At 42.7% G+C, this 24,677-nt stretch overlaps 2 protein-coding genes across 4 annotated transcripts in view; one reads left to right on the top strand and one right to left on the bottom strand.

Moving 5' to 3' along the window:
* The window catches only part of LOC124150644 (proline-rich protein 5-like), a 70,639-nt gene extending 51,160 nt beyond the window's left edge, over nt 1–19,479 (top strand). The window contains exons 1-10 of one of the 3 annotated variants that reach the window (XM_046522605.2): nt 5,896–5,999; nt 7,797–7,925; nt 9,567–9,647; nt 10,385–10,433; nt 12,342–12,399; nt 13,631–13,722; nt 13,867–13,942; nt 14,664–14,728; nt 15,821–15,983; nt 17,856–19,479. In XM_046522605.2, coding sequence (XP_046378561.1) covers nt 5,992–5,999; nt 7,797–7,925; nt 9,567–9,647; nt 10,385–10,433; nt 12,342–12,399; nt 13,631–13,722; nt 13,867–13,942; nt 14,664–14,728; nt 15,821–15,983; nt 17,856–18,037 — 903 coding nt within the window. In that variant the 5' untranslated portion in view covers nt 5,896–5,991 and the 3' untranslated portion in view covers nt 18,038–19,479. Of the gene's footprint in view, nt 1–5,895; nt 6,000–7,796; nt 7,926–8,120; nt 9,254–9,566; nt 9,648–10,384; nt 10,434–12,341; nt 12,400–13,630; nt 13,723–13,866; nt 13,943–14,663; nt 14,729–15,820; nt 15,984–17,855 lie in introns of those variants that run through there. The other 2 variants (XM_046522604.2, XM_046522606.2) reach the window with 2 other exon arrangements.
* Nucleotides 19,480–21,351: 1,872 nt separating this feature from the next.
* Nucleotides 21,352–24,677, bottom strand: part of LOC124150642 (multidrug resistance-associated protein 1-like) — a 53,119-nt gene continuing 49,793 nt past the window's right edge. Inside the window, exons 29-30 of the mRNA XM_048384061.1 lie at nt 23,531–23,725; nt 21,352–21,815 (exon numbers count right to left, since the gene is read on the bottom strand). Of these exons, the coding sequence (XP_048240018.1) occupies nt 21,704–21,815; nt 23,531–23,725 (307 nt within the window). The 3' untranslated portion in view covers nt 21,352–21,703. The remainder of the gene's footprint in view (nt 21,816–23,530; nt 23,726–24,677) is intronic.

The following is a 24,677-nucleotide window of genomic DNA, read 5'->3' on the forward strand; positions in this document are numbered from 1 at the left end:
ATGGTCTCTCTGTGTTTGTTTGTGTGTTTGTTTGTTTGTTTGTTTGTTTGGTTGGTTGGTGTTAAACGCCGCACTCAGCAATATTCCAGCTATATGACAGCGGTCTGTAAATAATCGAGTCTGGACCAGGTAATCCAGTGATTGATGTCATGAGCATCGATCCACGCAATTGGGATACGATGACATGCATCAACCAAGTCAGCGAGCGTGACCACCCGGTCCTGTTTGTCGCCTCTTACGGCAAGCATGGGTTGCTGAAGACCTCTTGTACCCCGGATCTTAACGGGTCTCTCTCCATGTCATACTCCTTTATAATATATGCAGATTGACCTGACCCGTCTCTTTTAAATGTTCCCGATTTCACACTTCCTGCGATTCACCGACGTGCATTTGTTTATTCCTCCACAAAGAATGAAATTAAAAAATAGGATTGCGTATTTTATCAAAGATTAGCAATGATACTTCTTCCAATTTAAGTGTTAATATCGTAGATACGGGAAACGGATCTGTGTAATACTTTAAATAACTGTTTTATTAAATTTTCTGTCGGTTCTTCATCTCCGAAGTTCATATCGTGGCATCAAGGGACATAATTCCTGCTAATCCTCTCTTTCTACATCCGTACAAAATGTACTTTCAAGTAGCTATTAAATCGCTGAAATGTGAAGCGAAAATGTCAAAAACTAGAAAGAAAATGTCAAAAACAAAAACGAAAAGGTCAAAAACTAAAATGAAATGTCAAAAACAAAAACGAAAATGTCAAAAGCAAAAGCGAAAATTTCAAAAACTAAAATGAAAACACAGAAAAGTATTTCCACCGCGTTGAAAACTATCTACACCGCGGGGGAAATACTTTCTGTATTTTCATTTTCGCTTCACTTTTTCAGCGATTCAAAATATACATTATGTACATGATTTATCACATATATATGACAAATCGTGTTAATTTGCAAAAGGTTACGATAACAGTAAGTGAAATATCAAAATATTGAAAAACAGACCCCATGTCCCTTATGGGCCACCGTACGATTGTCTGATAATTTACATTAAGAGGAATATTATTAATGATTACATATCAAGGGCCAGTGTCATAAAAAAAAGAAAAAAAGAAAAAGAAAAAAAGTTCCAGTGTCATTGACTATGGGGAGTATCCAGTGAGCATAGATCGTATGGAGGGGAAATATAAACGTGTATGGGTGATACATTGATTACTCCCATTTCGTTTGTCACCTGGCTGATTTAGTGTACAATCATACCCCGGGTCAACCCCGATGCTCACGCTATCGCTCACTGGTCGCCTGTGCGACATAAATTCAGACATTATAAAGGACTGAAATGTCGACGTATATCGCCAGGTTGAGCAAGACACAGTCTTCGTCTTCTGTCAATCATGATCACTTCTCTGTTCATGTGGCGTAATTCGTAATACATGTACGCTATTGCTTTCTGCAATTGTTTCACCCTTTCCATCGGCTTAATTTATTTATTTATTTTTTTTTCTTGGTTCTGCTGTTGTGCTTTATAGATAAGTTGTAAGCTGGCAGTGGTCGCTGCTGATGACGTCTTGCAAGTCAACCCCTTGCAAGTATTTGCCGTCCGCTTCATTTTGTCGTGTTGAGTGGAGGAAGGGAGGTAACTCGCATCTGCCTGTCTTCTGGTTGTCACACACTTGAGTTGCTCCGTCCGTTTCCTGTTTCGCTTTAAATACGAAAAGCCGAGTGAACACAAGAGTAGTATTAAGTCACATAAATAAAGCTTTCCTAATTAAAGTATATATACAAAACATAATACGATCCAAACGAAGCCCAGAAAATTGAGGCAACCTTCTAAGCTTGAGATATTTTTTTAGTTTATTCTCAGGGTCAGGGAAACTGACTGAGGGAACATCTAAATGCCTGTCGATCTAATTACCAATTTTTTATGACAGTGTGTCACAAAAATATATTTTAGGACATTAAACCTGGACTATGGAGGTTGGTCGTCTAAAAGCGATACTATTATATCGAGTTAATTGAGTTAAGTTAACGAAGTTTTACAGTAGTTTTGTAAAAATAGTTGTTCATTTTCTCGGATATTTGTCAATACAAAACAAGATAATATTGCATTCAGTGCGAAGAAACAGGATATTTTCACAAAGTATAGTAAAGGTTTACTGCATGTGGTTTGATGTCATATTTCTATCTGATATACTCACATATTCAGTTTTAGTGTTTTCCGTTAGGCCGATCTGTTTGGAAGAGTTCACTTTGGCACAGGGGTGCTTACATAACACCTTCGTAATCACAGCTTGCTGCGTTGGGTTACACTGGAGTTGACTCGATCCTCGATCCACTTGGGGTCTCCGCAAATACCATTTCGTATGTGTGTGTGTGTGTGTGTGTGTGTGTGTGTGTGTGTGTGTGTGTGTGTGTGTGTGTGTGTGTGTGTGTTTAAAATGTATGTATCAATCTCTTTCTTTATCAGTTACCTTTAAATATGAAACAATATATTTAACTGAAAGTGAACTTCGTATAACCAGGGGGCACGGGTGGCCCAGTCGTCTAAGGCGCCGCGATTCGCTGTGCAGAGTTGCGTCCCTTGGGCACGCCAGAAACCTACGATCGTGGGTCAGAATCCCGGTTCGACCCGATTATGTTTCTAGGTTTGTCAGCACCATACCCGTGCTCGTGGGTTTCACCGAAGTGGTAAACGTCTGAAACCTGCAACACTTCGGGCTTTCCTCCCACATTAAGCTGACACGCCGTGATATAACTGGAATACTGTTAAAAGCGGCGTTAAATCCAACTCACTCACTCGTATAACTATTCCAGATCGAAAACATGAACCATTGGGGGTTTCGTGATGCCGGAAGATTACTGTGATGATTGTACTGGTTTGTTTTGGAATGGGTGAGTGCTTGTTGTTTAACGCCGCACTCAGCAATATTCCAGCTATATGACGGCGGTCTGTAAATAATCGAGTAATATGCCTGCGGTCTATAAAGAACGCCAAGCATGGGTTACTGAAGACCAAATCTGACCCTAATCTACATTTGGTTGTTTTTTCGATCTGCCATCCTTATTCAAAGTTGAATTCCATTTAAAAAGGATCCATATTTGAACGTATGTGATCAAGAAGGGTCCAGTATTTTAAACGATGCACATTTGAGGGTATACGGTAACAGCAGCTCTTATGGCTGAACGTACATATTTCACCCTTGAAAGTGTTCTGTGTCCAGTGTGTGATGCATAAATAAACACTGTTGCTACCACTACGGATACAGATGCAATTAAAATAAATTCGGGTGAATTCTTGATTTATTCTACATCCGACTTCCAACAGAAAACACCTGGCACCGGTGTTAGCGTGGAACACATAATTAACATAAAAGCCAGGATGACGTAATTGAATCCCCGAGTCTTTTAATAGTTGTTGCTAAGCAATAATCACCAGGGAAACAAAATTACCCACACCTGCAGTTCTACCTGTGAAAGCATGTGAAAACCTCGCTTATTCGTCACATGTTTAAAGAAGATAAGCAGGGAGGCGGCAACTGGAGTCACACTTTAAGATAAAATGGAAGATGTCCGAACGTCGGAGTTTAGGAAGAAAATGTTGTTACAAAGGCTCCGTCTTAAAATTAGGGATCCCGTTGAGAGGTTCGCATACTCCGAAGCCGACATTGAAGCTTTTGACGAGGAATGTTTAAGCAACTCTAGGTAAGGGAAACTCGAGTGAGTGAGTGAGTGGGTGGGTGGGTGGGTGGGTGGGTGAGTGAGAGTGAGTGAGTGAGTGAGTGAGTGGGTGGGTCGGTGGGTGAGTGAGTGAGTGGGTGAGTGAGTGAGTGAGTGAGGTGAACACCGTTTGTACAGTATTTCAGCATATCAGGGCTTGTCAGCTTGATGTCGGGGGGAAAGGTCGAAAAGATGCAGGTCTTAGAGGTATATATTTACTACTTTTGTGAAACCAACGGGTATGGCACGGACAAACCTGAAACATATTCAGGGCGAATCTGGGATTCGAACCACATCATTATTTTCTGTCTCGCGTAAAGGACGCCACTATCTACTGCGAACTGAAGGCCGCTAGTCCGGGAACGCTATAACGTGATTGTAATGCACTGCTAACTTCGACATCACTACTCATGCCTTCGGAATTAACGGAGTTACACGATTGTGTCTCGTCGGCTCGGAATAACTTCGACAAAGGCGAAAGTGTAATAAAAAAAATATATTAAAAATCGACAATGGCGGTGATTCGAGGCTCCCGTCTTGCTCCGTGTCTACCGATCGTGTTCTATTCTGAATAGGCTTGTGTTTAGTGAAGACTGTGAAAGGTGGGGCATGTAATCTCTTGTACCGTGCATGGGATTGTTTCCCACTCCCAGCTCACTCTTGGTTTTAAGTAGCCAAGATGGAGCACTCGTTATCCTGGCTTCAAGTGCAAGGAATGTTGTGGCGGGCGGTGATTTGTAAGTGCACGTACGTTCCAATACCGTGATGCAGTTTGGTGCAGAAGGGATGCAAATATTATAATTAGAATAATCATTTACTCTGAAAGGAAGAATACAATGTTCACACTCTAACAATGGAGACTTTGTGAAGACCATGTCGATATGCGTCTTGACTATGCACATTCCATATAGACATAAAGCTGACCTCTTCAGATAAAGCCAGATGCTCGTATCTAGAAGTTCATCCGCATCCTCCCCTTCTCGTGTTTACGCACTCTCATCATGTTGACGTTTAGAAGTAAGCTAGTGACATGTTTTCAACAAAAAGTAACAATTAGCTGACTTTTTATGCCCATTGTTTTCCGATATATTAACATTTCCAAATCTTATCGGGCTCGATCACCGGCCGCGCCATACCAAAAGACGTTACAAGGCTGTACTTGTTGTTACCCTGCCTGGCGCTCGGCATTAAGGGGCTAAAAGAAGGACTGGTCGTCTCGGGGTCAGTATATTGTGACTGAGTGGGGTATTCATGTTACAACTGCGGCACGATATCTCAGTGGGCTAGCACTTGTTCATGCACATCGCTACATTAGTGGACGCGACGTTAAACCCCACCTCACCTCACCTCACCTCACCTCACCTCACCTTACCCCACCTCTGAAAGTATGAATATCACCGGGTTGAGAAATACGTTGAAGGATTAAGTGATTTTTTAACATTGTTAAATGAAAATAATTTACCAACATTACTAATAAGAATCCAGCGACAAGATTGATTAGAATATGCATAAAACTTTGATAAGTCTAGAAATGAGTAGAGCCGGATCGTATGATAAAGGCTCCCGCGCACACCCCAAAGCAGCTTTAAGCTCAACACAATCACCATCTCATTTATAATACTCAAAAGAAATCAAGGAAAACCCCTTTTTTTCATATGCCTATAGTTAATCTAGCATGGCGACTTTGTTAGTCTGTCTTACAGACCCTGGGTACAATGTGTGAAGCCCATTTCTGGTGTCCCCCGCCGTGATATTGCTGGAATATTGCTAAAAGCGGCGTAAAACCAAACTCACTCACTCACTCACTCTTACAGACCCTGATACAAATATATCAAATACAGCCCATGCAAGTCTATAATGTTTGGCAAGTCTAGATCACTGCAGTATCGAAGAGAGTCACCGGGCTCCTTTTACTATATTTTTAATAAGATAACTGAACAACTGTTTTTTTCTGTACGATATGTTCATTTCAGAGACTAGATGTTAGTCTACGCCGTTGTATATGGCTATAGTTAACAGATTGACGACAGCCATTTGAAAAAATCGGGTGTTCTTGAATGTATTTTCGGCAGTATATTTACTGACCATTTCTGTCGACCTCTTGTGTAAAGGACGGGTGTGACCTGTGCCTGAACTGATGATAGGGAGACTTGATAACATATCAAGTCCAATGTGCGTATCATATCTGGAGCGCCGCACTTTGCGGTGATCTGACAGCAGATCCCGTGGAAATTTCTCTTCACGCGCTGCTCTGCGTACATTTCACGCTTGGTCACACATGAACAGGTAGTGTTGATACTCGACTTAATGTTATGTGTTTAAATTTTCGGATCATCAAGAAGGAGTGAGTGAGTATGGTTTTACGCCGCTTTTAGCAATATTCCAGCAATATCACGGTGGGGGACACCAGAAATGGGCTTCACACATTGTACCCATGTCGGGAATCGAACCCGGGTCTTCGGCGTGACGAGCTAACGTTTTAACCACTAGGCTACCCGACCGCCCCTCATCAAGAAGGATGTCTGATTGCATTGTGTAACTATATATATTCATTTCGTTACGAAATGCATCAAACGCGATTTGATCAGCTGGGCATTGTACGATGAACGAGTTCAAACTTGGAGAAATGACAAACGATGAAATTCTTCCGTTTTAGTCTGGTGGTACTGGTGCTATTTGTTTCCGATGCTATCCTGTTTTAGTTACGATACTGCTCTCCATACTTCAGTGTTCATTTTGTTTTAAGGGCGATGTTAGGTAAATTGGTAGTTCTAGCCATAGCAGTTCGTGTCAAGCGGTATGTCGATTTGCACGCCAGAAGCCTATGGTCGTGGGTTCGAATCCCGGTTCGCCCCGAATACGTTTCTAGGTTTGTCAGCACCATACTTTGCTCGTGGGTTTTACTTCGGGCTTTCCTCCCACATTAAGCTGACTCGCCGTGATATAACTGGATTACTGTTCAAAGCGGCGTTAAACCCAACTCACTCACTCACTCAGTGTCGTGTGAGTATTCAAATGCAAAACGTGTGATTGGGTATAATCAGTATCATTATGGGTCGTGCTCGTGCTATCAACCACTGATTTGCTGTTCCAAGACTTGATGGGGCGGTCGGTTAGCCCAGCGGTTAAAGCGTTCGTTCGTCACGCCGAAGACCCGGGTTCTATTCCCGACATGGGTACAATGTGTGAAGCCCATTTCTGGTGTCCTTCACCGTGATATTGCTGGAATATTGCTAAAAGCGGCGTAAAACAATACTCACTCAAAGACTTGATTTTTTACAGGCCGCTGTGATATTGCTGGCATATTGCCGACTATGGCATAAAACAACATGATGACACGATAAACGTTCAACAGTTGGTATGCCGTGTTCAGTGATGAGGATGTCATATTACAGACTGCCGCTCTCAATCCCTCATTCACTCTGGCATGTCCAAATATTTTGTTTTCTGTAACCCAGACTGACTGTATATTTGAAAGCACGCACGCATACAGTTTTTTGTCAGAAATTTACAACTGACGCATGTTGCTAGCAATCGTATACACACCGTACCAGCGTGGAACATGAGATTATTTTGCTCGCTGCTGTTGTTTTCAATCAAGGTCATGTGACGTACTGATATGGCCAAGTGTATATTTTTCCTGATGGGGAAAAAGCGTATGCGTTAGCTTATCGTCATAAAATAATATGATAACAGTGTATATAAATGTCATAAATAAAATCTACAATACTTTTCTGTGATCATTCGAAATCTATACTAAATAAAGTCGATTGTACGACTCTGAATATGTGGAAAGTATGTGTTTATGAATCACTGTTATTATGATAATGGAATTATGGAAGTTTTCCGTACATTTAGGCAGGGGTTTTCAGGCACAGGTAAATGTGTGTTCATCGATACACGTAGGCCTTCTGCGTTAACGTTTTCCGTAGAGGCGATATGGCACCGGGGCTGTGAGGCGGTAAAGCATTGTCTCGTTAGGACAACGAACGGGGTTTGATTCTCAACGTTGGCAAAATACACGAAGTTCGTTCTTGGTGTCGGAATAGTCCAGTCGTTTAAAATGCAATCATTGTGTTTCAGGCACAGCCTTGCCAATGTGGACATTGGTTCCCGGCTCCTCCCCCGGGGTGCGCGGCGGGGGTCGACTATCCCGGGGCTGGGGGTAGGGTCACCGTCCGACGCTTCCAACAGACAGCAACTTCTCGAAAGGTAAATCTTGTTTCGTTTTCATAATGAATGAATGAATGAATGAATGACATATCCTCACAGTTGTTTATAGTACCCCCACCCCACAACACCACCACCCCCAAGCCTTGTCCCGGGCTCTCACAGGTGTGTCTATTCATTGCCCTACACGACCCCTACCCCAGCCCCCCCACACACACACCACTCCATGGAGAGGGAGTCCTAAGTTGGATAACTTGTTCCCAATCCATTTCAATCTGAATAAAATATGTTTAAATCAAAACACACCACTCCCCTAACCCATCTCCAATAACACAGACGTATTAGTGACATAAGCTCCGGTTACACAACCAACCAGGTCCATTTCCGCTTACGTTACACCACTGTTGCCAGTGCCGATGTCCAACCCCACATGTGGCTAACTGGTCATTAAGCAGCTAGGGATATGTTTACAACGCCTTCCTTGTGTGTCCCGGATTCGCCAGCCAGTGACACCACTAACCCCTTATGGGACTCATTAAGATTAGACGCGAAGGAAAGTATCTACGCAACGCGATGTGAAAAGGAGGGCTTGCATTTAATTCAAGTTAAGGATTTCAACATAACATTTATTTCCCTCGTTGTGTCATGGGCAATTGTTACCCGGACATATTTGTATCAACTCCACGTGAGCCAAGCTGATTGGCTTGTAACGATGACAAGCATTTATAATAACGTGTTTCGACTGTTGTTTGTTTAGCGTATTTTGCCACAGCGTGTATTCTGAAAGAAGAAAAACATTTCTCACATCGCGCACTCAATGACGGAGCGACGCAGCGTGGCTTGTGTACTGTTATTGACATTGTGCGCTACCAGGTTGTGATTGAATGGCTTGTGAATCTTGTCCAAGCCTATAAATGACGTCGAGTCAATCACTGGATCAATCTGCTTTCGAGACAGTGTTTCAGTGGATGTACACGATATCAGAACACGGAAATTCTGTCATCGGCACGAGGCATACGTGTTTCAGCTGTTACGAACGTGATTTAACGTTATCTATATTTTATTCAAATTGGGTTATCTCATTTCACCGGAACGGCCGGGAAAAACGGTGACATAGAAAATTGACGAGATAAGAAAGGATTTCGAATACTGATGAAACGGAGCGAAATGTGGATGTAACGTTCTGGAGATCGGTTTTATTAACACGGAATTCAAGGTTGTTTACGAAGTCAGCGACATCGGGAGGTGTGAAGGAGCGTCGTGGTTCTACGCATTGACAGGAAGGAAATTAACATGCTTCTTAAACGAATGTCTCGCTTGAAATGGATAATGATAGGGCAGAGAAAACGAGATCAATTAATTCAGAACAGGTATGTATATTTGAAATAATATTCATAAAAAAAACGATTTTATTTTTGATAGTGTTTGTATGAAAACACACTGGTAGGGAAAACAATAATGTTTTCGTCATTTTGATTTCTTATAAATTCATTGGTCTCTATTATATTTTAAAGTGAGTGAGAATGGTTTTACGCCGTTTTGAGCATAATGCCAGCAGTCTCACGGTGATGGGTTACCAGGGAGTCAAACCCGGGCCTCTTCAGGACGTCTGAACGTTTGATCGCCACCGCTGCGATTCAAAAACTAAATTCTATCAAATAAATGGTATTTCGTTTATTACAGCATCCAGGCAGCCATTATTCAACTCTTCCAAAGAAAGAAGCTGAAAGAAAACGAACTGGGCACATTACAAGAGAATGTCAGGTACGTGTCGTGTCATGGTGAACTCAAGCGCGGATACAGGATTTTGGGGGAAGGAGGGATCTACAGCCTTTTTAAAAAAAAACTTTTAAGGAAATAATTCGGGAATCGCTTTTTAGATAAGAATTCGTATTATTCTTCCAAAGGAGGATGTTCACCCTACACCACCCCACGTATGTTGACTGTAAATTCAGGCTACCCGCTATCACAATATTGATCGTTGTTAGGATACTCGGCGAAAAGATTCAATAACCTTTAATCTCCACCAAATGCCGACCATTCTCATAAAAAAAACAATAATGTATTTCATAGGTTCCCCAGACACAAGCTGGTAAACATGTTTCTTCCGAATAATCGATTTACACATATTGGTGCCAATCCTGCCAATATATTGATCTTGCTCATAATCAATATTATTCGCTGAAAATCGAAAAAATAATGTGGAAACTAGCTTGAAGACGGTATGACCCTGACCCTAGTTGATGCTGTTGTGCACGTAGCCACACACAGTGATGTTTTGACACACGAGAACGGCCTCAGGCGAGGCGTTGTTGTGGAGGTAAGAAGTACATGTACGTCTTTGTAAGTTAATGTATTGACTTCGTGTGGGTTGTCACTGAGAGCGAGAGGGAGCGGAGCTAGGAGTGAAGCGGGAGAAATCAATATATAAAACATAACCTACTTTCAGTTCACGGCGTACTCATATTCCAGAATCGATACTATTTCAATGTATCTTTCAGGTACCTCGCCGGCACAGAAGCAGGGCCGCTTATTTTAGATTATTACAAGGTGAGATATTATTAGACTACCCGTTACCGGGTGAGCTTATACCCCTGAAGCATGACTACATACACTCCACCATACTTTAACAAAATACACACCCACGTGGCTTCAAGCATACTATTATCCCAAAGGCTTGAACAAGGATTCACATTGCAATACGCGTAGGAAGTTGGTGCACAGTGTATTGACAACGCGGAATCTCGGATGTATAACGTGTGGGTTTTCCCCACTGAATACCCTGTTAATGCTGGGATTACCCAAATCTCCGGAAGGCTTTAGGAAATCCTAATTCCTCCATACAATGAGCAAGGCTCTACTAAAGAATGTCCTTGAGATGTGATACAGTCTGTATTTACCTCTATTAATAAACCGATCCTCTGTTGTGCAGTTAGTCAGAATAAAGCTCCCGTTAGAAAACAATCTTAATTCCGTTGTAGATATATCCTAGTTTGTACACAACATACACTGTGCGTTGTTGTTTGTGACTCATGTGTATGTATAGCATGTCACAAACACTATAAAACATACATGGGTATTCATTTCACAAGGGTTAAGGAAATGATGCACAAGTATAAAATGTTTAGGCCTGATCAATAATAATCTTTTGTCTTGTGTTCGTATCTTCTTGGTCAATAGGCAAAGGTTGGTTGGGTGGTTGGTTTGTTGTTTAACGCCGAACTCAGCAATATTCCAGCTATATGACGGCGGTCTGTAAATAATCGAGTCTGGACCATACAATCCAGTGATTGACATCATGAGCATCGATCCATGCAATTGGGATCGATGACATGTATCAACAAAGTCAGCGAGCCTGACCCCCCGATCCCGTTAGTCGCCTTTTACGACAAGCATAGTCGCCTTTTACGGCAAGTACGGGTTGCTGAAGACCTATTCTACCCCGGAATCTTCACGGGTCCAATAGGCAAAGGGGCAGGGATGGATATGGTATTACGCCTCTTTAAGCAATATTCCAGCAAAATCACACCAGAAATGGCCTTCACACATTATGCCCATGTTTGGAAGGGAACCCCTGTCTTCGGCGTGACGAGCGAACGCTTAACCACTAGGCTACCCCATCGCCCAAACGAAACAGGGGAATATTTTATTTTAAAAGTATTTTTTTAAGTTGACTTGAGGTATATTTCTAAATAAAAACTCATCATATAATCGTTTTAGCAAAGGTACAGGCGGTTAGTTAACTTTTTAAAAACATTTTCCTTTATAGCGATGTGTGAGTGAGTGAGTTACAATTTAGCGGGGCGGTCGGGTAGCCTAGTGGTTAAAGCGTTCGCTCGTCACGCCGAAGACCCGGGTTCGATTCCCGACATGGGTACAATGTGTGAAGCCCATTTCTGGTGTCCCCCGCCGTGATATTGCTGAATAATTGCTAAAAGCGGCGTAAAACCATATTCACTTACTTACTTACAATTTAGCATTGCAGCGGCGATAAAACAGCCATATTATACAGCGAGTCTTAAGGCATGATGCACGGACAGCTGTATAGCTTCATATGTTTTTTACATCCATGATTTACTAAGTACTGAGGTTAGTTTTTAATTCATATTTCATTACGTAATGATGCACTAGTTAGCTGCAGTGGGGGAGCCCAGTGACTATTGCGTTTCCCGTTACGGTGAAGATGCGAGTTCAGTTCCAACATTGGTACAATGTGCGAAACCCATGCTTATGCCCCCCCCTCCCCCCCCCCCCCCCCCCCCCGTCATAGTGCTAAAATATTGCCGAAAGCGGCGTAAAACCTCACTCACTCACAAACTCCTCTGATAAGGTCTTCTGTTTTAAGGCCTTCCTTCTGCTGTCCGTTCGTCACGATATGGCTGAAATATTGCCGATATGACGTAAAAACTCACTCACTCACTCTGCTGGGCGTGGATAATGACGTGTATTGTGTTGCAGGATCAGCTGTTGAAGAAGGGGATGGTCATCATGCGGGAAGGAATCAAGAATGACAGAGGTGAGACAAGTTTCGACAAAGTTACTAATACATTTGGGGCGGTCGGGTAGCCTAGTGGTTAAAGCGTTAGCTCGTCACGCCGAAGACCCGGGTTCGATTCCCGACATGGGTACAATGTGTGAAGCCCATTTCTGGTGCCCCCCGCCGTGATATTGCTGGAATATTGCTAAAAGCGGCGTAAAACCATACTCACTCACTCACTAATACATTTGATATATCATTCTAATTCCAGTATTTCAACAATGAGCTGTCCAAACTCATTCATTGAGTTAGGTTTTAGCAGATGGCTTGCTTATATGTAACCATAAACATAGCCTTCTTTTTGGCTGACTGCTTCCATGCCATAATTTTACTGCCACACGTCCCTTTCCGGGAAGAAAGCGCCGTCATTCCGCACTTTCCTGTTGTGTTTGTTGTTTAACGCCGCACCCTTGTATATGCTGGTGTGGTAGGATTAAATCACTCCCCTCAAATTTCACTCTATAGTGATTCTGTCCTAGGATAGAAACCCGATCCTTGGCCTGACACACCCCAGAGTGGAATTATCGTTGGATCAAATCCTTGACATGTATTTAGTACGCGGTTTATTCCCGATACTATTGCCATCCTCGCATATCGAACAGGTGAGGTGAAATTTGGTTTAACGTCGCGTCCAAGATTACTGCACTTATGTAGCCACATGCATGCACGTGTGGGCGTGGCTGCTTGTACTAGTCCGATTTTTATAGTGCTAGCCTACTGAGATACCATGCCGCAGTTTAACATGAATACCCTATTCAGACACAGTATACTGACTTCGAGCCGACCAGTCCTTGTTGTAACCACTCAATGATGTGCGTAGGCAGGGTAACAATACGTACCATCTTTTAACGGTACGGAGCGGCCGGGGATTGCCCCCCGGACCTTCCGCTCTCCGGGAGGACGCTCTACCACTAGACCACGGGGGCGGCTCGCACAGCGAAGACGTTTCCACTGTAAACATGTATATCTATTATTCCACAGCATCAATCAATGTTACAAATTCGCTCGTCACGCAGAAGACCCGGGTTCGATTCCCGACATGGGTACAATGTGTGAAGCCCATTTCTGGTGTCCCGCCGTGATATTGCTGGAATATTGCTAAAAGCGGCGTAAAACCATACTCACTCACTCACTCAATGTTACAAAAGCGAAAACATCATTCAGTATTCCTTAATTTACATTTTATCTCAATATAATTCCTTTTGACCAGGCACTGACCTCTTGAAGAAGCTTGGAGACACGTGGGATTACTTCTACACGGAGATCCTGCCTGACCTCCAAGCGGTGCTCTACCCTCTCAAGGTGTGTACTGTTAAACCCCGATATGTGCGTGAGGATACACCTTTATTTAGTTCGCCATCTGGTTCATATTTAAGAAATAAACGACTCGTGGTTGTTGTGCCCGTGACCATATATAATTAACGAGATTATCTTCTTGCTTTACAGACAACTGGTGCTTCAATACGACAAGTAACGTTAGTGGAATTTAGAAACATCGTCATGCTCAAAGTCAGCATCGAAGGTAGTGCGTTTGTGTCCTTTTTCAAATTATTAAACATACACAAATCTTATTTTTATGTTATAAAATGCCCATTCTTATCAGATTACGTTGACAGATACATTTTAATTAAATAATACGTATTTGTATGTCTTTATTTTTTAACGCCGCACTCAGCAATATTCACGCTATATGACGGCGGTCTGTAAATAATCGAGTCTGGACCAGACAATCCAGTGATTGGTAATGTGAGCATGGCGTTAGGTAGTTTGACACTCCCATCAACAAGCCTGACCACTAGATTCGCTAAGTCACCACCTATGACCGGCATAATTTGCTGAGGAACACTTCTGACGCCGGAATCCACACACATTAAATGGTACACCTTTCGCCACAAACGTACCACAGGCAGTATATATGATACTTTAGCTGCCTATTATTTGTTCATGCTAACCTCCCATCATTTATAGTTGGCATTCCCTTCTGTAGTCATCAATCCGCCCTTGGTCCCACGCTTATGATTACAGCCGACTGAAATAGGGATCGTGTCGCAACGGTGTGTTACCTTGCTGATTGTGCATTATCGATACCCGACGTGTTGCTCATGCTGTCAACCACTTGTCCGCCTGTCCTGGCGTGTTTATGTCCCGGAAGCCGTGACATAGGTTGGCTATTGCTGACTTTGCCATTAATCAACATTCACTCCCTGATCACGATTTTCATTTATTCAATGAACCGCTTTCAGATGCCTTGGACAACCTGACCGGTGAAGTGCCTCCCTCTATCCGACAGATGCTGCTAGTTCTACAGGTGAGTTAGCAGGCTTGGTGATAGCAATCATTACCACAGAGGGGACGTTGGGTGGTTTAGTGGTTAAGGTGTTTGACCATTATGCCAAAGACCGGGTTCGAGTCCCCACATGTGTACGAGTATTGTGGTCTCGGGATCAACACTGTCTGGAATATATGTGAAGGCGACAGAAAACTCGCTCGCTGTGCACAATTTGTATTGCGAAAACAGTCATTCTGTGTTTGACCGAATATTTTCCGATTAACAAAATATTTCTTAAAGAAGACAAATAGAACACATGACGTCAGAGAATGTTGCTTCGTTTCTTACAAATATTGTAATTGGTTATATCCTCGTTACTAGAATGGTACCCGTGAAGATCCGAGGTAGAATAGGTCTTCAGCAACCCATGCTTGCCGTAAAAAGCGTCTGTGCTTGTCGTGAGAGGCGACTACGGGATCGGGTGGTCGGACTCGCTGACTTGGTTGATGCATGTCATCGTATCCCAATTGCGTGGATCGATGCTCATGATGTCAATCACTTGATTGTGTCGTCTTGACTCGAATATTTACAGACCGCCTTCAGAAAGCTGGAATATTGTTGAGTGCGGCGTTAAACAGCAAAACAAATACTAAGATGGGTGTGATTGGAAGATTCACTCTGGTTATTACCAACCCGCGTGGTGATTAGCCTAGCGGTTAAAGCGTTCGCTCGTCACGCCGAAGACCGGGGTTCGATTTACCACATGGGTACCATTTCTGTTGTCCCCTGCTTTCATTTTGCTGGGAGTTTGCGAAAAGACGGCGTAGAACCATACTCACTCTTAATTACCATCTCTCGTCAGCAACATACCCACGGTCGTGGGTTGCACTGATATAGTGACCGACAACCACAAGTGTCACTTCTTGTTTTCCTCCTATATTAAGCAGGCACGCCGCTATATAAACTACTGACGTCTTCAGAAATGTATTAATTAAACTCACACTCTTTGCGATGAATTTTGATATCATTATGACTGTTGATTTGTTTGACCAATAACAGTGGATCGAGTTACCAACATTATGAAAACTTGAGACATTATCACAGATTGACAGTTGTTCTTTTTCCTTTCAGAGCGTATGCGAGACATTTCCTGGAGAAAATTATTACAAACTGGAGAAACTAGTCGCCAGAGTCGTCGTTCCTTATCTTGGACTCCGTGGCCTGTATATGGGAAACCCCGAACCTGTCATACGCTCGTCATCACGGATTACCCCGAAGGTCACAATCACAACAGGTCGGTGCCGTTTAGTGGGAATTTGGTAAATAGGTATATGTGTTATTAGGCTGAATAAAAAAATATGTTTCTCCGGCAGTAAACATCGACGTGACGCGCCGATGCCCGGGAAACGTTTCCTTTTTAGCCTTATGTGTAAGCAGAGACCATATAATAGATCTATTATATGGTCTCTGGTGTAAGTGTGTAGGGATGCAGTTTGGGGATTTCGGACTATCACAGTAATATTAATGTAGTTAAACACTACTATTATGACCCACGTGAAATCCGGGTTAGAATTGATCTTCAGCAACACGTGCTTGTCGAAAGAGGCGACTAACGGGATCGGGTAGTCAGACTCGATACCTTGGTTGATGCGTGTCATCGCATCCCTACTGTGTACATCGAGATATATTGTGGATACATACATATACACAGAAAGTCCAGATGTGCTTGGTTGTCAAAACTCCTTTATGCACACAAGATCTTTCACCGTTCAACGGCTCTTCAGGTGTAATGAAAACTTTAACTACATTGTAGTGAAGAAAGTGACTATCATGTCACACGTCTTTAGCATCTACTCTCATGTTTTGAAGGGGGGCACGGGTGGCCCAGTCGTCTAAGGCGCCGCGATTCGCTGCGCAGAGTTGCGTCCCTTGGGCACGCCGGAAACCTATGATTGTGGGTTCGAATCCCGGTTCGCCCCGATTATGTTTCTAGGATTGTCAGCACCATACCCGTGATCGTGGGTTTCACCGAAGTGGTAAACGTCTGAGACCTGCATCACTTCGGGCTTTCCTCCCACATTAAGCTGACACGCCGCGATATAACTGAAATACTGTCAAAAGCGGCGTTAAACCCAACTTACTCACTCACTCACTCATGCTTTAAAGGGTTTTAGTTATATGACTATCAGTGTCCAGTATTATATCCATCTATAAAAATGATAGTGCGACGTCATTGATGAGGTTCTGCTGACCAATGGCAGGGTATGAAACTCCCAAAAATTTCAGCCAGACCACAGGACTGGCTAGCTGAAATACTTGCCAGCCCTGACCAAAACCTGCCTGCCCACTATAATCATATGTTTCTCAGGATAAGCTAACGGGGTTTCTTTTTGGTTACATTTTATCATTCATCTTTACATGTGAATTAATGCTTATCATCGGGAAATATTTTGAATATTTTCACATATGAAATATAACCCGACCGTCGGGCAGGGGGATTTGAAAATCTGGCAGCCCGAGTTGAAATCAACCCGTCTCGGACGGTCGGGCAGGCAGGTATTTCGAACACTGCCAATGGGTAATTGTAGTGTAGAACTATTGATATCTCGTTTGTACCTCGAAGTATACCTAGACAGCATATATTAGTGGTACAAGTGAGACACTTCTTGTCTTGAAGTAATTAGAATTTTGACGAAATCGTTGTACGGTATGGCTCACAAAATACCCTAGACGCAACGTAATGCACCTAAATGAATGTGTTGAGTGAGTGAGTGAGTTTTGGTTTAACGCCGCTTTTAACAGTATTCCAGTTATATCACGGCGTGTCAGCTTAATGTGGGAGGAAAGCCCGAAGTGATGCAGGTCTCAGACGTTTACCACTTCGGTGAAAGCCCCGAGCACGGGTATGGTGCTGACAAACCTAGAAAAATAATCGGGGCGAACCGGGATTCGAACCCACAAGCATAGGTTTCTGGTGTGCTAAAGGGACGCAACTCTGCACAGCGAATGATGGCGCCTTAGACGACTGGGCCACCTGGCCCTCTGCACCCAAATGAACACAGGACTATTGGCGTTTTGGGAAATGCGGTAACGGCATCGATGAACAATGTGACACAATCAAAACGAGTCTAATATTAAAATATTTATGATTTTGTTCTATTTTCAGGAAGCACAGAAAGTGTGTCGAAAGAGCATGACAGACTTGACGAGACAAAACACACATGGTCTCCAGTAATGACCAAAAAACATGCTCACAGGTTCGGAAACGGTCTCCATGGTAACGCCAAACTCGCACCGGTGTTTGAACATGTATATGACGGCGGAAGAAGACATAGTATAATATCCTAGCATCAGTGTATCACGCAAGTGTGAGAATCATTCAGTATGGCAGCTGTGTCGCCGTCTTTCACCAAACACGTCACACGTCTTTGGGATCTTCAATCAATCTTCGAAGAGTTATCGAACCTGTTTCGCCTACAGGTGGAGTTCAAATACAGCTATCCAATGGGGAACTAACTCCGGAATTTGCTGCCCTCAAAGAAGCCATGTCCGATGACCACTGGTATTAGAAACAACACTTGTGTTTTTATCCTGAGAAAAGGGACAGGACCTTCGGAGACCTGGGATTCGAGAATGACAAGGATGGACTCCGATGCATCACCTTCGAGATAAACAGTACGAGGCAGCTTCGTAGGCGATGTCATTCCGAGACTATATGTATCCTGTTGTTGTGGGTGACGCTGTTCGTTACGTGTGTGTCGTTACGGAAGCTGTTTCAAAGTCCCAGCCCACATTTTGGGAAGCGGCAGACTTGTGAAAAATATTGGATTTGCTTGCTTGGACATGGAATTACCTTCTTCATTGATGAAGTCTTGCTCAATGATAGGACGTGTAGTACATCCACTCTTGTCTTTCATGTACATAGCAGTGCCTGTGTGTCAGTGTCATATCATTCCGAGTGATAAAAGCATTACGTTGTTGTCCTCACCATGATAACAACAAAACATGATAACAACATTACACGATTTGCCAAACATGCAAGTTACCCAGAACGTCTCAAACGGATCATTCTTCTGAGTGCTTATGTTGTTCGAAAATGCTTCTCCGATGTACAACTTATTATATATGATATAATGACTACGATGTCAACCCTTATCCAACACCTGTGTCATTCTTGTGAATGTGTTGCTCTATTACATACATGGAAGATGAAGGTTTTAAACCAAAGCCATTTCTTAAGGCATTGAAGGCGGGCATGTATAATATGTCCTTTTACATCATTTGTGGACAGTAGTCTCAGTGTATTACAAATACGGACAATGCTGTTCTTTTATAAAGACTTTATCATTCTTGTTCAATTTCGTGTGTGTTAAGTTCAGAATATGTGGAAGGGGTAGGTATATGTAATACACGTACACACAGGACTTTGATTGGAAATGACACATATCAGGGCCAGATGGTTCATCTTCAACATGCATTCTGTGCCTATTCAGCGAGCTAGTACTGGAAGCCATCCAGGATGCGTTGGGGCATCTTGCTTGCTATTTACGACCATGCCAAATATAATTTATATTTATCATATATGAAATATGTATGCACAATGTCGGTACTGAAACAAACATGGCGGTCATGTGATAACTAAGTCATTCCAGTTCATGGTGTAAAAATATGTTTCGGATGCAATAGCCATCCAGTGATATTCCTTAGTTATTTATTTATTTTGTAAAGGCAAGACTGATTTGTTACAGAGAGATAATTTTGTTTAAGTATTAAATATATTCAAAATGAAATTATTGAATGTTGTGTCGTTGATATTGTATTTCTATTTCGTGTTGAATGGATGTGGAGGAGCTGTTGGTAAGAGAAGATTAAATAAATGTTCGTGCACTATATTCAATTAAGTACGAAAGAAACAATAGTAAAAAATTATTATTATTATCCATATTATAAGCGTCGAAACCCTTGCCGTAATCATTAGAAAGGAGTCCTTTATAACATTCCGAATATATTATTGGTATTAATTGTTTATAAATGACTATGAAATAGTCATGATACCAGGTGTTCGCGAAAAGGTGAGGCATCCGTAACAAACACATGCAACGGCAAGTCAAGTGTTCACATAAACAAACACGGGAACACATGGTAGAAGTCAAAATAGGGAATTGCATGAGACACCATTTTGGTCACTGATGCGTCAAATTTGGAAATGTCCTCCACGTATCTACATAGAGCCAGACCAAACAACTAGAGGGAAGACGCTTTTTCAAATCTTCGTAGAAAGAGCATGATCAGGTAATGCAGACACCAAAGGCTTGAGCTGTTGGAATATTGCTCGAAGGCTGACAATTGGCAAGTCGCACACTTGACTGAACAAAGGGAAGGTATCCATACCGACAACCTTCCAGATCTAAAACGTGATGACAACTGTATGTTGTGGAAACCAAGGGCTATATTTTGGTTGGTTTGTTTATTACTCCTCAGCCAGCAGTATTCACACGTGTGTGTGTCATGTAGGGAGACATTGATCTGTTATGCCTGACAAATTAAGGAGTCTCTACCCAATTTCACTCTCTTAGAATTAACGTCTGTTTCCATTAAGGTTTCGCACCACTCCATAAACAGAATTATTGGATCAGGCTCTGTGGCTTAAACTGTAGCTAGTCAAGGGCCTGGACACCGTAACTCCCACACGTTTACATGGCAGTTTGGTTGTAAGTTTTGGACAAACGACCTGACTAAGCTTTACAGGTATCGAGAATATTTTGATGCGAGGCATCAACACGGCTGCAAGCACTTGGTTCGTCAAATTCAATTTTCAATAAAATATTTTCCCAAAATATTTAATCAATACAGGCATGATTTAAAACAATATGGACAATACTGGTTTCAATTCTTTCCCTGTTTCACATCTTTCTCACATCATGGTCAATTACATCTTGAATTTGACACACAATGTCTCCAAACTAAATGAGTGAGTGAGTATGGTTTTATGCCCATTTAACCAATACTCCAGCAAATATCACAGCAGGGGACACCAGAAATGGGCTTCACGCATTGTACCCATGTCGGGAATCGAACCCGGGTCTTTGGCGTTACAGGCGAACGCTCTATCCACAAGGCTACCCTCAGTGCAACCCCACAACCCCACCCCAACCCCACACCCCCTGTACATGAGCGCAGTAAGCAGTAGACTATTTAGGTCAGGTTGTATCCCTGGCAGAGGTTATTGACTCACTGTGATGTGACTGAAATAGTTGTTGACTGAGATGTGAAATGACCATTTAGCATCATTTACCCTTACTTGGAAAATTGCATAAACATATATATAAATACAAATATTTTATTCCAATAACCTAAACTGACGAGCCAAAGAAACAAAAACAGATCAATACCAATGCCGACGCCGGGTGTTCGGTGTGATGAGCAAAAGCGTGAACCACTAGGCACCCAACACCTGCCTACGTTTAAGTCTCATATTCAATTACAAATAATGATGCCCATATATTAAGCCATAATGTTTTCTGTAAGTTATGAATAACTACTGACCAGTTTTGTAATGTGAAGACTTCACATCCGCATCCAGAGGGTAGTGTAGGGATGGGCACCCCTCACCCCTACTCCCTCCCTGTACACACCCACCCACCACTTTTTGAAACGTGCTTGACATTCAGTGGAACAGTATCATAAACTCAGTTGCTGAAGTGTTTAACAAAAATGACACGACTATCAAAATGATTCTTGTGAACCCCGTTTCCAAAACCTGTATCCGCACTTGAACATGATCTCCCCATTAACAGTAAGATGTTTATATTTACGCTTGAGACTACCAGACAATCAAAGAGTCTCAATGTTTTCAAACAGACTTGCTAGTACCACCCATTGGTCTGAACAATGTATCTGCTCAGTGAACCATGCTTGTGAGTCTCTGATTATGTTGATTACAGGTGAGGTAGATGACACGATGTTACAGGTAAGACAGGTAGATGACACGAGGTTACAGGTGAGATGGGTAGATCACACGAGATTAGCGTCCTTGGCAAGTTTGTAGAACAAACTGTCCGTGTTCTGCAGCATATTGGACGGGGAGTCGAAGTCCACCACTCGGCCCTGGTCAAGGACAATAATTCTGTGGAAGAAAGGGATGCCTTTATCTGGATTCTCGACATACATAGCGAATCGATCTCTGTTACTGGATTCTGCCACTATGATACAGTAACTGACACCGTTCATAGCCATTGACGAGTGCCACTGCTTGCAGTCATGTACTCAGTCAGGTATTACTGGGTCGATGAAAACTGACCGAATAAACCGATGAATAACAAACTTGGATGTAAGAAAAAGAACATTATCAAGAGCCTTTTGTTCCAAACCAAGTCACAAGACTAACGTGGCTTGTGCACGTATTTTTCCCACATTACCTGGCCAATCTCATCACCCCTTATGCACCAGAAGGACAATCAGCTAACAACCATCTTTGAGAGTACCAAGAGTCCAAAGATCGCTTGGACAAAAATCCTTTTCTTATGTTGCCAATGGATCTCAAGACTTCACCACAGAACTGTATATATGTTTCCCATCAACTAGCCCTATGAGCAAACACTTGGTGGATTGAACTTGGTGCTTTATAAATGGACAAAAGTAAGACAGCGAATGGGACTTCGCCCAGGAATTTCTGCCCAGTCGAATCCACCCCGAACTCTTAGGAGAATGTGAAGACTCCTCAACACTGCAGCCTTTTGCATTACCAAGATTGTCAAAAGGGTTGTATTTCTGGCAGCAAACACGGGTACGCTCCCATTGTCAGTCAACAGTTTGGGAGGTACCACACCTAAGGCACCGAGACTAATGGGTAGTCGGACAATTTGGAACTAAGGATGCAAGCGTGACATTTCGAAAGCGAGGTCCGCATATTTGCTTTTTTTCCTTCAATCTTGTCAATCACATTAGTGTCAAAAGGGACAGAAAATTCAATGATATATATGATTTCATTGGATTTATCCAAAAGGACAAGATCTGGTTTATTGGCCTGGATAAATCTGAGGCTATATAAGGGCCTATTCCCAAGAATTTTATATTTAATATTTTCCGTGACGCCCTCTGCATATTCTGGGTCCTACTATGGATGGACCTCCGTGTCAAAACCACAAGCCTGGCGGAGACGGTAAAAAAAGGATCGACCCACACCATCATGTCGCTTAATATAAGATACTGTGTTACAGCTGGGCATTCACTGACAATGTGTTGGACAGTCTCATTAAATTTACTGCTTAACCTACATTTCAAATTTACATTTTGATGCAAAAGCACACATTCACGGTTTCGAGTGGGAAGTGACTGGTCCTGGGCAGCAAGCAGAAAGCCTTTTGTTTCACTTTTCAGGACAGCCGACTTCATGCAGGCGAAGGACTCTGCAGGGTTGCTCATGGTTCTCAACAGACTGCACATCATATCGATGCAGTGGTCGTTCAGATAGTCTCTTCTTGAAAATCTGGCCCGATTTGATATGGCACTTTTCTTGGTTGCCACTGTACCGTCCAGCAGTAAAGAATCATCAACAATATTAACTGACATCTGAAATCATGTCCAGTACATCCTTGGCTACTTTAAGAAAACTGTGGAATGCCTTGTTTCCGTTATGAGTCTTGACATGCTTCACAAGAGGAATATCAGAGAAATAAATGTGTGCACTAGTGCACAATACAATTCTATCACGAAGAGCCTCCACGTTTATCAAACCACGCCCTCCCATTGTATGTTAGGTAAATATAAGCGAATGAAATATGGAGTCCTCCAGAGTTGGCTGAAATGACATAGAGATGAGGCGTGTCGAATGTCACCTACCTGTCGTAATCCATGACGGTGTTGAGTCTGTGGGCGATGGTGATGATGGTGGAGTCGTGGAACTCGGTTCTGATGGTTTCCTGGATGAGGTCGTCCGTTTCCATGTCAACGGCCGCCGTAGCTTCATCCAGAATCAGGATCTTGCTCTTCCGCAGCAGACAGCGGGCCAAACACACCAACTGACGCTGTCCCACACTGCGAGGATAACAATATACGGAAGTCAGGCTGCAGAACACTCACTAAAACACTCTCCTACCCAGAGTTCCATGCGGCCGGCAGCCAGCTAGCATAGTACCTCTGCCACAGGCCAGCGCCATGTGACGATTCGTCACATCTTTCACAGTCCATTCAAGATATTGCATATGCTTTCCATCCGTTTCATGTTTGACAAGTCTACACATTTTCATAAACAAATGTCAAAGAATGGTTAACTTTCGTTGAGAAAGTATGCAAATACGTAAAAATCTACTTGTTTTTGCGTAGTTATCCTATGTTTACATTGGTTGTACGGCTCCACGTGCTGTCATCGAAGCCCAACGGAGAGCTAGCGACACGGTCACTTTGATGCATAAATATATATTGTCATGCAACTCACTGTCGCAGTTGTAGTAGCATATATATATAGTTATGCAAAACAATATGTAAAGCGCCCCAAAATACTTGCATTAGTCCGTTCTATACTGATTTCTGAAAAAGCGCGTTTGTTTACAAACAAGAGAAAAGTCCGGTCACGTGATATGCAAATTAGCCTGTGGCAGTGGTGTTATGCTGAGTCACCACTGCGACGGAGTGTGTCACTAAAACAATCTCTCGGGTACCAACAGCATTTATTATCGGTATCTAATTTTACTCCCGTCTCAATTTCTGGCTTCATCTTGAAATACGGGAGGGCATGTTATTTAACACCGCACTCAGCAATAGTCAAGCTATGTAAGTGAGGTTGTAAATAATCTAGTCTTGGCCCGGTAAACCAGTGACTGAAAACATGAGCAGACCCCACGCAATCAACCGAGCCTGACCAAATCTATGCAATAAAACCCCGTACAATCAATATATTGATCATTGGTACCTTTATTACCAGTGGACAGTAAGGTTACTAGTTAAAGCCCCATCTGCGGTAGTAACTACCGCACTCTAGTGGGCGGAG

The sequence above is a fragment of the Haliotis rufescens genome, unplaced genomic scaffold, assembly GCF_023055435.1.
Source record: "Haliotis rufescens isolate VD_foot unplaced genomic scaffold, xgHalRufe1.0.p SCAF_5, whole genome shotgun sequence".
NCBI classification, from domain to species: Eukaryota; Metazoa; Mollusca; class Gastropoda; order Lepetellida; family Haliotidae; genus Haliotis; species Haliotis rufescens.